The sequence below is a fragment of the Phaethon aethereus genome (genome assembly GCF_964289735.1).
Source record: "Phaethon aethereus genome assembly, contig: HAP1_SCAFFOLD_691, whole genome shotgun sequence".
Classification (NCBI taxonomy): Eukaryota; Metazoa; Chordata; class Aves; order Phaethontiformes; family Phaethontidae; genus Phaethon; species Phaethon aethereus.
In genome coordinates this window covers 5939-17640 of record NW_028113859.1, presented here as the reverse complement: position 1 = coordinate 17640, position 11702 = coordinate 5939, and the positions used below count along the sequence as shown (strand labels likewise).

Here is an 11702-nt window from a genome sequence, read left to right as displayed (position 1 = left end):
CGTCCAGCCTTCCTTCCTTGAGAACAGCAGGAGAGCGTTTCTCCTTCATTTTTTTCCAGGCGGTCACTGCTGCCGCTGCTCTTCTGGTGTTTTTATCCGGCACTGACATCATCTTTCCATGAGTTCCCCTTGGCAAATGGAGCTTGAGCCATTCTGAAGGGCCAGCGACATTTCTGGCTTCTGGCTTTTGCCTGTGGAGAGACAGAAGAAGCTTGCTGTCCTGGAAACCGGCGACAAAATCGGGGGGGGCGGGGGCGGAGGTGTTTGCAGCTGGCTGGGGAAAGCCGGGGGCTCGCAGGGGTTGCGAGGCCCCTGGGCAGCGCCTGTAGCTCATCGCCCTCCCAGACGTGGCCCCTAGCACAGCGCTGGGGGCTGGAAGGTGTCCACTGCTGCGTTTCTCAGGCGTTTCTCAGCTGGGTCAGAGCACTCTCTGCCAGGCTTTACAGGGTCCTCGGGTCGCTGCCCGCTCTCCCAGGGGTGTCAGAAACCATTTTGCCTGCTCCAGGACTGGCGTGGGGCAGCTCCAGGGAGAGCTGGGGGGTGAGAGGTGTGGTTGTTGCTGGGCCACCCAGCCCAGGTGGCTCCGTCTGTGTTTGGGCTCCTGGGGGAAGCGTTTCCAGTCACTCGGAGTCCCGAAGCCAATGCTGTGATGCCCGCGGGAGCGGGAAGCGGCCGGAGGTGTGAGAAGACGACCAGGCTCTGCCAAGGGCTTCTCCAGAGCGTGACCAGGGTCTTGCCCTGAGGCGATTACAAACCCCTGACCAAAGGGGCGATGGTTGGAGCCGGAGAGAGCAGCCACCACGCATCTCCCCACTGCTGCCGGTGCCGTTCGGTGTCGCCTGGCCGTCGCAGCTTTACAAGAACCCCGCGGAGCGGAGCGGCGGGCTGGCCATGGGACGGAGCACAGCTGGAAGACCCGAGCAGGGCTGGAGATGATGGCAAGGAGTGATGGCTGCCCGGGGAGGCTGCGGGCTTGAGGAGGTGGTGATGGGGGACCCGAGGCTGGGGATTGACGTGCGGTGGCTAAAAATTAGGGTAAAAGCTGCCATTGGGTTTCCTGTTCGCCCTCATAGTTCTCCTTCAGCTTGTGCAGGTACAGCCCAGGCAGAGCCACACAGAAAGCCTTGGGGTTCCCTGGTTGGGAATAGTGGGAGTGGGGCTGGATAACACGGCTGGGGACAGAGCTGGCCAAACTGCAGCGTAAAGGGTCGTTTTTAGGCTCAGCTCTTCTCTCTGTCCCTGCTGGGGTCCTGATGGATGTTGGGGATGAAAATCTGGCGCGATTGTCGGAGAACAGGAGCTCCCGGGGGAACCTGGGAGCTCCCGGCATCGCTGGGAGATGCTGGGAGCAAGTTCAGAAGGGCGGGATGGCTCCATCTGCCTATCGCCCAGCTGGAAGCGCAGCATGCGCATTCGTGCTGCCTTACAACCCAGACAGACCAAAGGGGAAGAGCAGGACTGAGAAAACAAGGATTTGGGGGGCTGGGAAGCAGGACAGGGCCTGGTGCTGCACACGGGCAATCAATCCATGCCCGCAGCCTCTCACCCTCTCACTTCCCTGTTGGAAGATGCTGGTAGTTGTTACGTGGATGCTGGTGCGGGGATTTCTGTGGAAGAACCCATTTTAAGCACCGTTCAGTGAGCGATCCCTCAGCTCTGAGCACCGGCAGGCAAGTGTTGGCTAATTAGAGACGGCAAACGAGTAGCCTGCGTAACTCCCGCGTCTGTCATTTTTATATTCGTTGAGGCTGCTGCAACACTTCACCGGTTAATTATCACACTCCCTGGCCAGCAGCCTGGTGAGAGATTATCTGCATGAAGTCCAGCAGTCCCAAAGTTTATTATTTCTTCTTAACGAAGATAAGAGTGCGTGTTTTCAAAAGCAATTGGGAGTTTCGCGTTATTGTTGCTGTGGTATTCTCTCAAGCAGCCTGGCTCTTCTTTCTCTTGGGAGAGGAGAGCTGAAGGCGCCGCTTAAAAACCCTGCGGAGGGAGGGGTCCCAAGTCACAGGGGGTGTCTGAGCCCCCGGTGCTCTGCCCAGAAATATTTTTGCAGGTAAAAGTGCTGTTTTTGCAGGTAAAGGTGCCGTCGGCCCCTGCTCCGGCCAGCAATGCCGCAGGGGGGCAGCAATTCCTTCTGCAAGGAAAAAAAAATGCTGAATTTTGCAAACTGCATCATAACCCGCCTTCCTAAAAATAGCCCGGCTTCCCCGGCACCGCTGGGAGGTGTCGCAGCCCATTTGCGACGCCTGGCTTCGTCAGGCACGACAAAGCCTCGACGAACAAACACTGCAGCCGCTCAGAGCTCCAGCAGAGCCAAAAAAAATCCCTGAGCCCGAGGACTTGGGAGTTTTATTAAGATGTCGGCAAGGCCGGCCAGCTTCTGGCTCCGGAGGAGTCCCAGCAGCCATGGGATCACCGTGCCATGCCGCGTCTCTTGCTCGTGGCCTGCGTGGAAGTGGGATGGCTTCTCCCTCTACCGCCTTCTCCCTCAAAGTAGCCCCAGGGGAGGTTTGGGGTACAGCTGACCCCCGAAAGGGGGTGAAACGTTGAGTGTGCGTTGAGTGATGGGAGCCTTGATTCTCGGCTGTGCTGAGCCTGAGGCTGTTACCCCTTCGGAAGTAGAAAATAAACTAGGGTGGGGTGGCTGGTGCCTGCATCTCAGCCGCTCCTGTCGTGTCGCGATGGCAGCCATCGGCAGCCCGGGCCGCTCCTGCTTCCCTGCCAACGCCAGCCCATTCCCAGCCTCGCTCACTCCCGTCCTTCTCCTTTCCTCTCCCCAACAGCTAAGAAGAAGAACAAGAAGGGCAAGACCCTCACTCTGACGGACTTTCTGGCAGAGGATGGTGGCGGCGGCGGTGGCCCGACCTATATCCCCAAACCCGTCAGCTGGGCCGACGAGACAGATGACCTGGAAGGAGACGGTACTGCCATTTCCTGCCTCGCAGGAGCACACGGCTCCCAAACCAGTACAGCACCCAAAAGCTCTTGTAACGTTCAAACACCCGTACGAGAAGTCTCTTGGCCTGCGGCATTCAAGGCAGAAGCGCTCCGTTTCTGGCTCGCTCCTGGGCTTTGAGGGGTGCGGACGCAGTTTGTCCGCAGATAGATCCTTCCCCTTCTCACACTGCTGCCGGCGGGGGGAAACCAGGCGGGGAATGTTGGTAACCACACCGCTGCCAGCTCCAGGTTTGACCATACCCTCGAACCGCCAGTGAACCCGAGCAGCACACCCAAACCTTGCGAAACTGGCTGGTTGTTTCTTTTCTGGGGAGTAATTAAGCTCAGAGAGCAAACCCGAGTTCTCGTTAAGGCTGAGACTCGCAGCCTGGAGAAGGGGAGGGAGATTTGCACCAGCATGGGGGAACAGAAATGGAATAAAGAGCTTTTCGTCAGCGTAACCGCCAGAGCAGAAGGTGGAAGGTGGGCAGATTCACTGAGGCCCAGGAGTTTACCGGTGAGCGCGGTCACCTCCGGCTCAGCCGTCACAGCGAATTCTCCCTCTGAAAACATTAATATTGAGCCGTGGTGTTTTTCCACGAGACGGGCTGTGATTCAAATGGGAATTAATCCTGGGAAGGCTTAATGCTTTATTAAACGGGTGGCTGGACTAAATGGTCGCACTCCCTCGCGGTTTTGGCCTGCCTTGGTTTCTCCTTGGGGGACTGCTGGTGCCTTTTGGGCGGCTCCTTTCACGCCGAGTCGAACAGCTCGGCCAGATGAATTTCAGGGCTTCGATGCGGAGCTCCTCAGCCATAACACTGCTGTTAGCACCGTGCGGCAAGGACGATGGCACTGGCAATAACCAGCCTCTAGTCGGGTGGGTTTTTGGGTGATTTGCTGAATTTCTCTCTTTAGTTTCTACCACTTGGCACAGTAACGATGACGACGTGTACCGGGCCCCTCCGATCGACCGCTCCCTCCTGCCCACCGCCCCGCGGGCTGCTCGGGAACCCAACATAGACAGAAGCCGCCTCCCGAAATCCCCTCCCTACACCGCCTTTTTGGGAAACTTGCCCTATGACGTGACAGAGGAATCCATCAAGGACTTCTTCAGAGGACTCAACGTGAGTAACAGCCCGGGGCTGGGCTGTGGGGCAGGGCGCTGCTGGGGTTAACGCGGGCTGTAAAGCCCATGATGTTGGATGCTGCAATCCCTGTTGGTGCTCTGCCGGCTCCGTGTGTTGGCTCCTGCTTCGGCACGGCTGAGGCAGCTCGCGGCTCCTGCGGCTGTGTCTGTGTCCGGAGCGGGCCGCAAGGGGCGGTTTCCGGACGGCCGCGGCTGTCGGGTTGCTGGGTCTCAGGTGAGGCGCTGGACTGCTGGTAAGTGAGCGGCTGCTCCTGCAGTTTCGGGTGCCACGGACGGAGCAAGAAGCCTGTTGGAGTGGGTGGCTGGTGTTTCCTGGCTGGTGTTTCCCCCATTGAACCCAGCAAAGAGAGGAGGTTGGGCTGGATCTCGGGGTGCTGAATGCCCGCCCAGCTGCTCACTCGCTGGAAGAAATAGGATGACAAAGTTTGTGGGTCCCAGTAAAGATGGGGAGATCACTTAACAATTAGTCACAAGTAAAACAGTCTTGACTTTGGGAAAACTAATTTTATTACCAATTAAAATAGACTTTTTATTGCTGTTACCTGGTGCAGCATCTCCTCCTCTGGAATTTGCATTCCCTCTGCTGTTTCTCACTTTTTTCCCCTCCTTCTCTGTCTGTCTGGCATTTTCTGCACTTTCTTAAATGTAATTTCATGGAGGCACCGCAGACTTTGCTGCTGGGCTCCGTTTTGGCCTGAGCTGGGTCTGGTCCTCTCGAGGGGTTTCCCGGCTGGAGCTCACTCAAGACACGTCCTGCCCCATGGCCAAGAGCAGGAGACGCTCCCGGGCAGCCTGTGACCGCCACAACAATACTATTTTTTCGCAGCTTTAAGAACGTTGGAGCCCTTGGGTTATTTGGGGAGGAGGGAGGGAGGGTGAAGGCAGGCCAGCAAGCAGCGATGGGAAATGGCCGCTTCCGTCACGGAAGGTCAGCCTGGGAAATGCAGCTGGAGTCATTCCCCGTGCGGCAGCGAGCCGTGCTGATGGCAGCAGATAGCTCCCCGCGGGCAGAGCCACGCTGCTTACTGTGGTCTTTTATTTTCAGAATATTTTTCTAACCTCTCCTGCCTGCTGAGGCAGGATCCATTCCTCCTCGGAGAGTAATGGCGTGGGTGAAATTCCTGCAGAGGAGGAGGAGGGAGCTGCGAGGCTGCAGCCCCAGCCAAATCTAGGCAAGAGGGATCGGTGCTATGCAGGAGAATAAGCAGCAGAGCACGATTGTGGCCCTCACCCTTGCAGGAGTCATTGGCTCCGCATCTGTTGCTTGTTCTACCTTCCCAGCCCCTCCCGTTGCTGGTGCGAGCCGCGATTCCTCGTGTGCGGCTCGTCTGGATGCAGTTTGGGCCTTCCCTTTGCCAGCACAGAACGAGCTCCTCGGGCTGCTGCCGCTTCCCAGGCCTCTGAGTGGGGAGTGACCTGGAAGCAGCCGCACATTGGGAACCTAAACCCATCAAGGAGAGGGGAGAAGGTGTTAGTGCAGCGGGATGTCTGACAGGGCCTGGAAGCGATCCGAGGGCTCCGAGTGTGGCTGGAGGTGCACATACAACATGCAGTGTAGCAAACCCAGCGAGCCGTCCTGGCAGCCTGACGCCTCGAGCTGAACAGATCCAAACCTGGTTTTCAGCAGGGTTTTTCTCTGGGACGAGCTCTGAAAGCGGCGGGGATGCAAAGGGCTGGCTGCTGTCGGAGCCCCCGCCATTGGGGTTGGAGCCTCGTTCCTGGGGCACAGGGCTGCTCTCGCCCGCGGAGTGGAGCTCTCCTGGCCCTTCGGATCAGTTTCCGCTGCAGCTACTGGAGATGTGCAGCCGGAAACCTCTTGCGCCAAATTCCTCCCTCCAAACGAGCGCCGGTGGCACTTTTAGTGGGAGCCTGTTGCGTGTTCAAAGGGGGAGGAAACCCCCTTCTCCCCAGCTCATCCTTGAGAGGATTTATTTGGCCCCTTGATAGCCATGAGTTGTGTGTCTCAGGTAACGCGATACTTGCCCGTCGTATTAACGTGGGGGAGCAAGAATCTTAACGGGCGCTTTGCTCTTCTCTCTCAACTGCAGATAAGTGCTGTACGTTTGCCACGGGAGCCTACCAATCCGGAGAGGTTGAAAGGTTTTGGTTATGCTGAGTTTGAAGACATAGACTCCTTGTTCCAGGCTCTGAGCCTCAATGAAGAGGTGAGTCCGACTCCGGCTGGAGCAGGACTGCTGCATGCAGGCCCCTGAACGTCCCCTCGTCAGATCGGGCACGTTCCTGTGCAGCCCTGGGTGCTAGAGATGCCTTAAGAAATGTCGTCTTGTAGAGCAATGGCTGTCCCTGCTTGAGAAAGACTTAAACAGAGAAGAAAGTTCTTACAGCCATCAGCCCCAGTGTTGTACAAGCTGCCCGCTCTGCTCAGGCGTCACACCGGGATCGGCTCTTCTTGCCCCTCTATATGTCATCAGGCAGCAAGGCTGACTTCTCCCTCTTATTCTCAGTCCCTAGGGAACAGAAGAATACGAGTGGATGTTGCTGATCAAGCTCAGGATAAAGGTGAGCATCCCGCTGGCTCGCGAGCTTCCCTTCGCGTCGGCTATCTCTGTAACCGCGTCTCGCACCGTGTTGGCGATGAGCCTGGCAAAGGAGGGACAAATGGCTGTCGTCACGACGCAGATCGTCGAGTCTGAGCCCTGTTCCAGGCCAGGGCACGGGCTTGGCTCCTGCCTGCATGGCCGGAGGGCCCGGCCAGGATGTTTTGCCTGCCAGCACTTATCTAATGACGTTGTGTTGGTTCCTCCCACGCCCCTGTGCTGTCTCTGTCGCACTGACTCAGCCAAGGGCTTTTCAGAGCGTTGGTGGTTACTGCTGATACAGATGAGTGTGTTCGGGTTGTGCTCTTGTGCGATTCACCGCCGACAGCTGCTCTCTGCCCTGCGAGCTTAAATTTCCTTCCCTTCCCTGGCAGATCGGGACGATCGTTGCTTTGGCAGAGACCGGGATCGCTTCCGTGACTCAGAGAGGTTCGAGAGCGACTGGAGGGCCCGTCCTGCCACCATCGATAGCTTTGATGATTACCCACCCCGCAGGGGCGACGACAGCTTCGGAGACAGTGAGTTGCCAGAAAAATAAGTGTTCCTTCCTTCGCTGTCCTGAAAGGGTGTCCGAGGGGGTTGGAACGGTAACGAGGGAGCTGGACTGTTGCTTCCCTCCGCTCCTCCCCTGGCAAACGGATTTCCTGTGAGACTTGGTGGTTGCTTCCCCTGCGTCGGTGGGGAAGCCAAATCTGCTGCATCTTTCCATGTGGATGGTTCTTCCTCTTTCCCATTGTTTCCCTGGAAAATCTGCGTTATCTTGACATCTAGGTGTGCTTTATTCTGCTCCGTCCGGGATCGGACACGGACAGAGCGGCCGCCCAGAGCTCATTCTCCAGCTAGGTTATTGTAAGGGCGAGTGGGTCAGCGCCGTCTCCCACCTGGAGATTTTCCAGCTTCGTTAAGGGATTTGTGACTGTCTTACCGGAACGAGCGCAGGAAGATCCTTGCTGGCGTCTGTCGCCTGAGCATTCAGGGTAAAAGGGTGTGCCAGGTTCCTCACGCTGGACCCCACTTCTGCCTCCAGGGTATCGGGACCGCTACGATGATCGGTATCGTGATGGTCCGCGGAGGGATATGGACCGTGGCTTTGGGGGCAGGGATCGCTACGATGACCGCAGCAGAGACTACGACCGAGGTAGGATGTTCCCCAAGGATTGCTGCGGCGGAGAGGGTGAGACTCGCTGCAGCAGGCAAGTTCCCCCCCCGTAACTGGGGAAAGGGCGTGGAATATGAGCTGTAGCTCTTCCTCTCCAGGCACCTGTAATCCCTGGCCTTGCCCTAGTCCTTACCAGAGCCCAGGTCTGGCCCAGATTTTAAGGCCGTTGTGTTGAGAAGGCACTGGCCTGCAGGAAGGCCTCCTGCTCTGCACCGCGCCGGCCTGGCAGGGATCGGGACTCAGCGGGAAGCGTTCCCTTTCCTCCCGCAGGCTACGATTCCAGGATAGGCAGCGGCAGGAGGGCCTTTGGCAGCGGCTATCGCCGGGATGATGACTACCGAGGGTGCGGTGACCGCTACGAAGACCGCTATGAGCGGCGGGATGACCGGATGGATAGGTGGAACTCCCGGGATGACTATGGCCGGGATGATTTCCGCCGTGAGGACAGAGGTAACGGCTTTGCTGGGAGCGGGGGTGTCTGACTGCCCCTGGCTCCGCTGAGAGTGGGTCAGGGTGGTGTTTGTGCCCACTCGTGGGGTCTCTGCTCCTCCCCAGGTCCCACTCAGAGGCCGAAGCTGAACCTGAAGCCCAGGAGCACGCCCAAGGAGGAGGAGACCTCCGTGGCCCCTGCGCCCCAGTCCAGCCGGGCTGCCTCCATCTTCGGAGGGGCCAAACCGGTGGACACAGCTGCCAGGGAGCGGGAGGTGGAAGAGCGGCTACAGAAGGAGCAAGAGAAGCTGCAACGCCAGCTGGAGGATGACAAGAGGATAGAAAGACGACGAGAGAGGTGGGCTGGGGCGGGGTCTTCTGGCTGCCCTGCGGTGGGCTGGGGGCCTTGAGAGCTGCCCGGTGCCAGCCAGGAGCCTGGGGGATGGTTGGGCGGTGGTGTGGTCCCTTGGGCAGTCTGAGGAGCACAAAGTCAACCCCGCTGCGGCTGCCTTGCCCCCTTGACCTTTCCTCTTGGCAGCGATGCCGATAACACTTTTCGGGGTGCTCTAAACCCCCTTGTTAGTCCTCTTCCCACTCCCCGTGTTGCCCGAGCGGCTCCCCTGCCCCCGGATCAGCCCTCTTTCCCCTCCGGCACAGGCATCCCAGCTGGCGAAGTGAAGAGAACCAGGAGCGATCGCGGACAGGGAGCGAGTCCTCGCAGACCGGCAATTCAGGACCCCCCGGCACCTCTGTGGGAACTGGCCCCACAGGCAGGAGTAAGTAGAGAGCAGGGTGGCCCTGGGCCAGGCCCGGCTTGTCACTCGTCACCCGTCTGAGAGCATCTGTGCCATCCTCCCTTCGTTCGCCTGTCCCCTGCAGCCACGCGAAGGCGGGAGAGTGAAAAGTCCTTGGAGAACGAGACGTTCACCAAAGAGGACGACGCACCTTCTCCCACCTCCAAGCCGAAGGAGGAGAAGCAGCCCCTGAAGGTGATGCCTGCGCCGCCGCCCAAGGAGAACGCCTGGGTGAAGCGGAGCAGCAACCCCCCTGCCCGCTCGCAGAGCTCAGATTCGGAGCAGCACTCTCCCACGAGGTTAGTGCCGCGGAGGGGCAAGACGTCCCCCGGGCTGGCGGCCGTTTGGCAGAGCCGCTGGTTCATCCAGGCGCCCCCGTGGCCCAAGGGCTTCCGTCTCCCCAGGCAGTGGCTCCCTGCTCCGTGGCACTGGTGGCTCCTTCTCAAGGTCTTGATGTTCATCGTCTTCTTTTTCCCCCAGCAGCAGCCAGACGGCACCGAGCCCACCCTTGGAAGACGGGGCGCCCCTGAAGAATGCCCACAGGAGAGGTGAGGCTGCGGCCTGACCCGCGAGAGCCGCTCCCAGCTCCGGCAGCCGCTGGTTTGCGACTCGAATCTCTGGAAAACGCCAAAACCCATCCCCATTGTGGGCGGTGCGAGGGCACAGAGGCTGCTGGAGTAGCGATCCGCACACCCTCCGGCTGGCCCCGGCTTGCGTGGGCGGCTGCTGCAGGGCTCGGTGGGAGACCTCAGCGCCTCTCCTTCCCTCCAGGAGATGAGAACAAACCCGACGGAGGACGGGAGAGCGGGTCCAAGGTCCGAAGCGGGAGCTCCAGCCGTGGTCTGGCAGAGTCGGAGAGGTGAGTGGCCTGGGGCTCTCCCCACGGCGGCCGCCTGGCCCCCGGAGGGCTTGGCATGTGCGTCGGGGGGTCACCCTTTGCAGCTTTGGCTGGTCCCCCCGCGGGGTGGGGGTCAGGCCGGCCCCCCCGGCACCGCAGGGCCGGGGCAGGAGCTCAGGGGCCTCTGCCTCTCGCAGGAAGGAGAGCCGGAAGGACCACGAGGCGCGACCTGCAGCTGAGCCAAAGAAACTCGACGAGAACCCCCCCTCCGTAAGCAGCATGGGCTGGGCGCCGTGGGGCTGGGCGCCGTGGGGCGGGAGCGTGGGCGCTGTGGGGCGGGAGCCCTGCGCTCGGCTTCCTCGCTGCCCTCGGGGCCCTGCGTTTTGGGGGTGTTTTGGTCGTTTTTCACCACGCGATAGAGGAAAGGCTGCGGCTGCGCTTGGCCTGTAACAAACCTCCCTCCCTGCCCGCAGTTCAGCCACGCCAGCAAGTACGCGGCCCTGGCCGTAGACGGCGACGATGAAGAATGCGCCGAGTGAAACCGCCCGGCCCTTGCGCCGTCTCCCACCCAGCTGCCACCTTGGGATCGTTTGGAGAGTTAAAAACCAAACCTCTATCCAGACAAGAGAGAAATAAAACCTAAACCTCACCATCTCCTAGAGACCTTTCTTAAACTTTTCAAGTAAAAAAAAACAAACAAAAAACCCAAACCACAACCAGCCATGAAACAAACACAAAAGTACAAAATAATAATGATGATGATGAAACGGCGCTCTTGCATGCTGCCGCGGCCTTTAAACTGTTGAACTCACCGGCGTGAGCCGTCTGTGTTTCTGCCGAAGGACGCGGCGCAGGACGGAGCCGCGGGGCAGCGGTGGGGCGCGGGGGCGGCCGAGGAGGACGCGGGCCTTCCTCCCGCCGCGCCAGCCCCCGCCAGTCCGGCGAGGCTGCCTTAACTGCTGAAACGGGCGCCCCGACGGTGGGGGCTGCGGCGCCGTGGGGGGCTCCGCGCGTGGGGGGCCGCCGGAGCGGGAGTAACCTGGAACCACGGCCCCACCGTGAACTGTTCCCGGTTTTTTCTCCTTTCAGCGCAGTCTCGCCGGTGCCGCGCCTTCACCCCCACGTTCGCGCGGGCCGGGGGCTGCCCCACGCCCACCCGCGCTCCCCAGCGCCCTCCTTTATGCGGGAGAAGAGGGGGGGCTGGCGCCCGGCAGCCCCCAGGGTTGGGGCTGGTTTCGCTGGTGGGCAAGGAGGTGAGGGGGGGGCTGCGCCCCGCACCCTCCGGGGAGGAACCCGGGACGTTTGGTGCAAAACCCTCCCCGGGAGGTTTTGGAGCCGCCTCCGAGCCCGGCGCCCCCCCCCGCCCCCCGGCCTTGGGTTTGGTTTCTTTCCTCCAAAAAAAAAGAATCCTTAAAATACCCTTTAAGGCCCAAATCCTTCCCCCCTCACGTGCCTTCGCTCCCCCCCTCGTGTCCCGGGAACCGGTAACGAGCCAAACGGAAGCTTCGGTAGCCACGGGGCTAACGGCGGCGGCGCGCGCGGGGCGCGGCACGAGGCAGCCTGACCCCGCGCGGGGCCGGGGTCCACTCCCGCGAGGGTCGCGGCCACGGAGGCGCCTTCATCGCCGCCGTCCTCCTCCCGCCGGTGCCTTTCGAGCCCCCCGGCCCCACAACGGGGGCTCTGTCTCCGCTCCCCGGCTTGGCCGGCGGCGCCGCCGCGGGGGCCGGGTCTGGCCGCGGCTTCGCCCCACGGCGGGGCCCCGGCGCGCGGCTGGGGGGCGCGGGGGGTCCCGGCCCCGGGAGCCCGCTGAGTCCCCCCCGAGGGGACATCGCCC

General features: G+C 60.7%; 1 protein-coding gene across 1 annotated transcript; it reads left to right on the top strand.

Annotated features, from left to right (window-relative positions):
* Positions 1 to 948: 948 nt before the first annotated feature.
* On the top strand, positions 949 to 11099 carry EIF4B (eukaryotic translation initiation factor 4B; the record flags this gene model as incomplete). Its single annotated transcript, XM_082016061.1, has 15 exons — positions 949 to 1093; positions 2787 to 2924; positions 3859 to 4067; positions 6139 to 6255; positions 6556 to 6610; positions 7023 to 7166; positions 7676 to 7786; positions 8078 to 8257; positions 8363 to 8594; positions 8894 to 9012; positions 9116 to 9329; positions 9511 to 9578; positions 9802 to 9889; positions 10066 to 10138; positions 10342 to 11099. The coding sequence occupies 15 exons, from the start codon at positions 949 to 951 to the stop codon at positions 10405 to 10407; spliced, it is 1959 nt and encodes a 652-aa protein (XP_081872187.1). The 3' UTR covers positions 10408 to 11099.
* Positions 11100 to 11702: the final 603 nt, after the last annotated feature.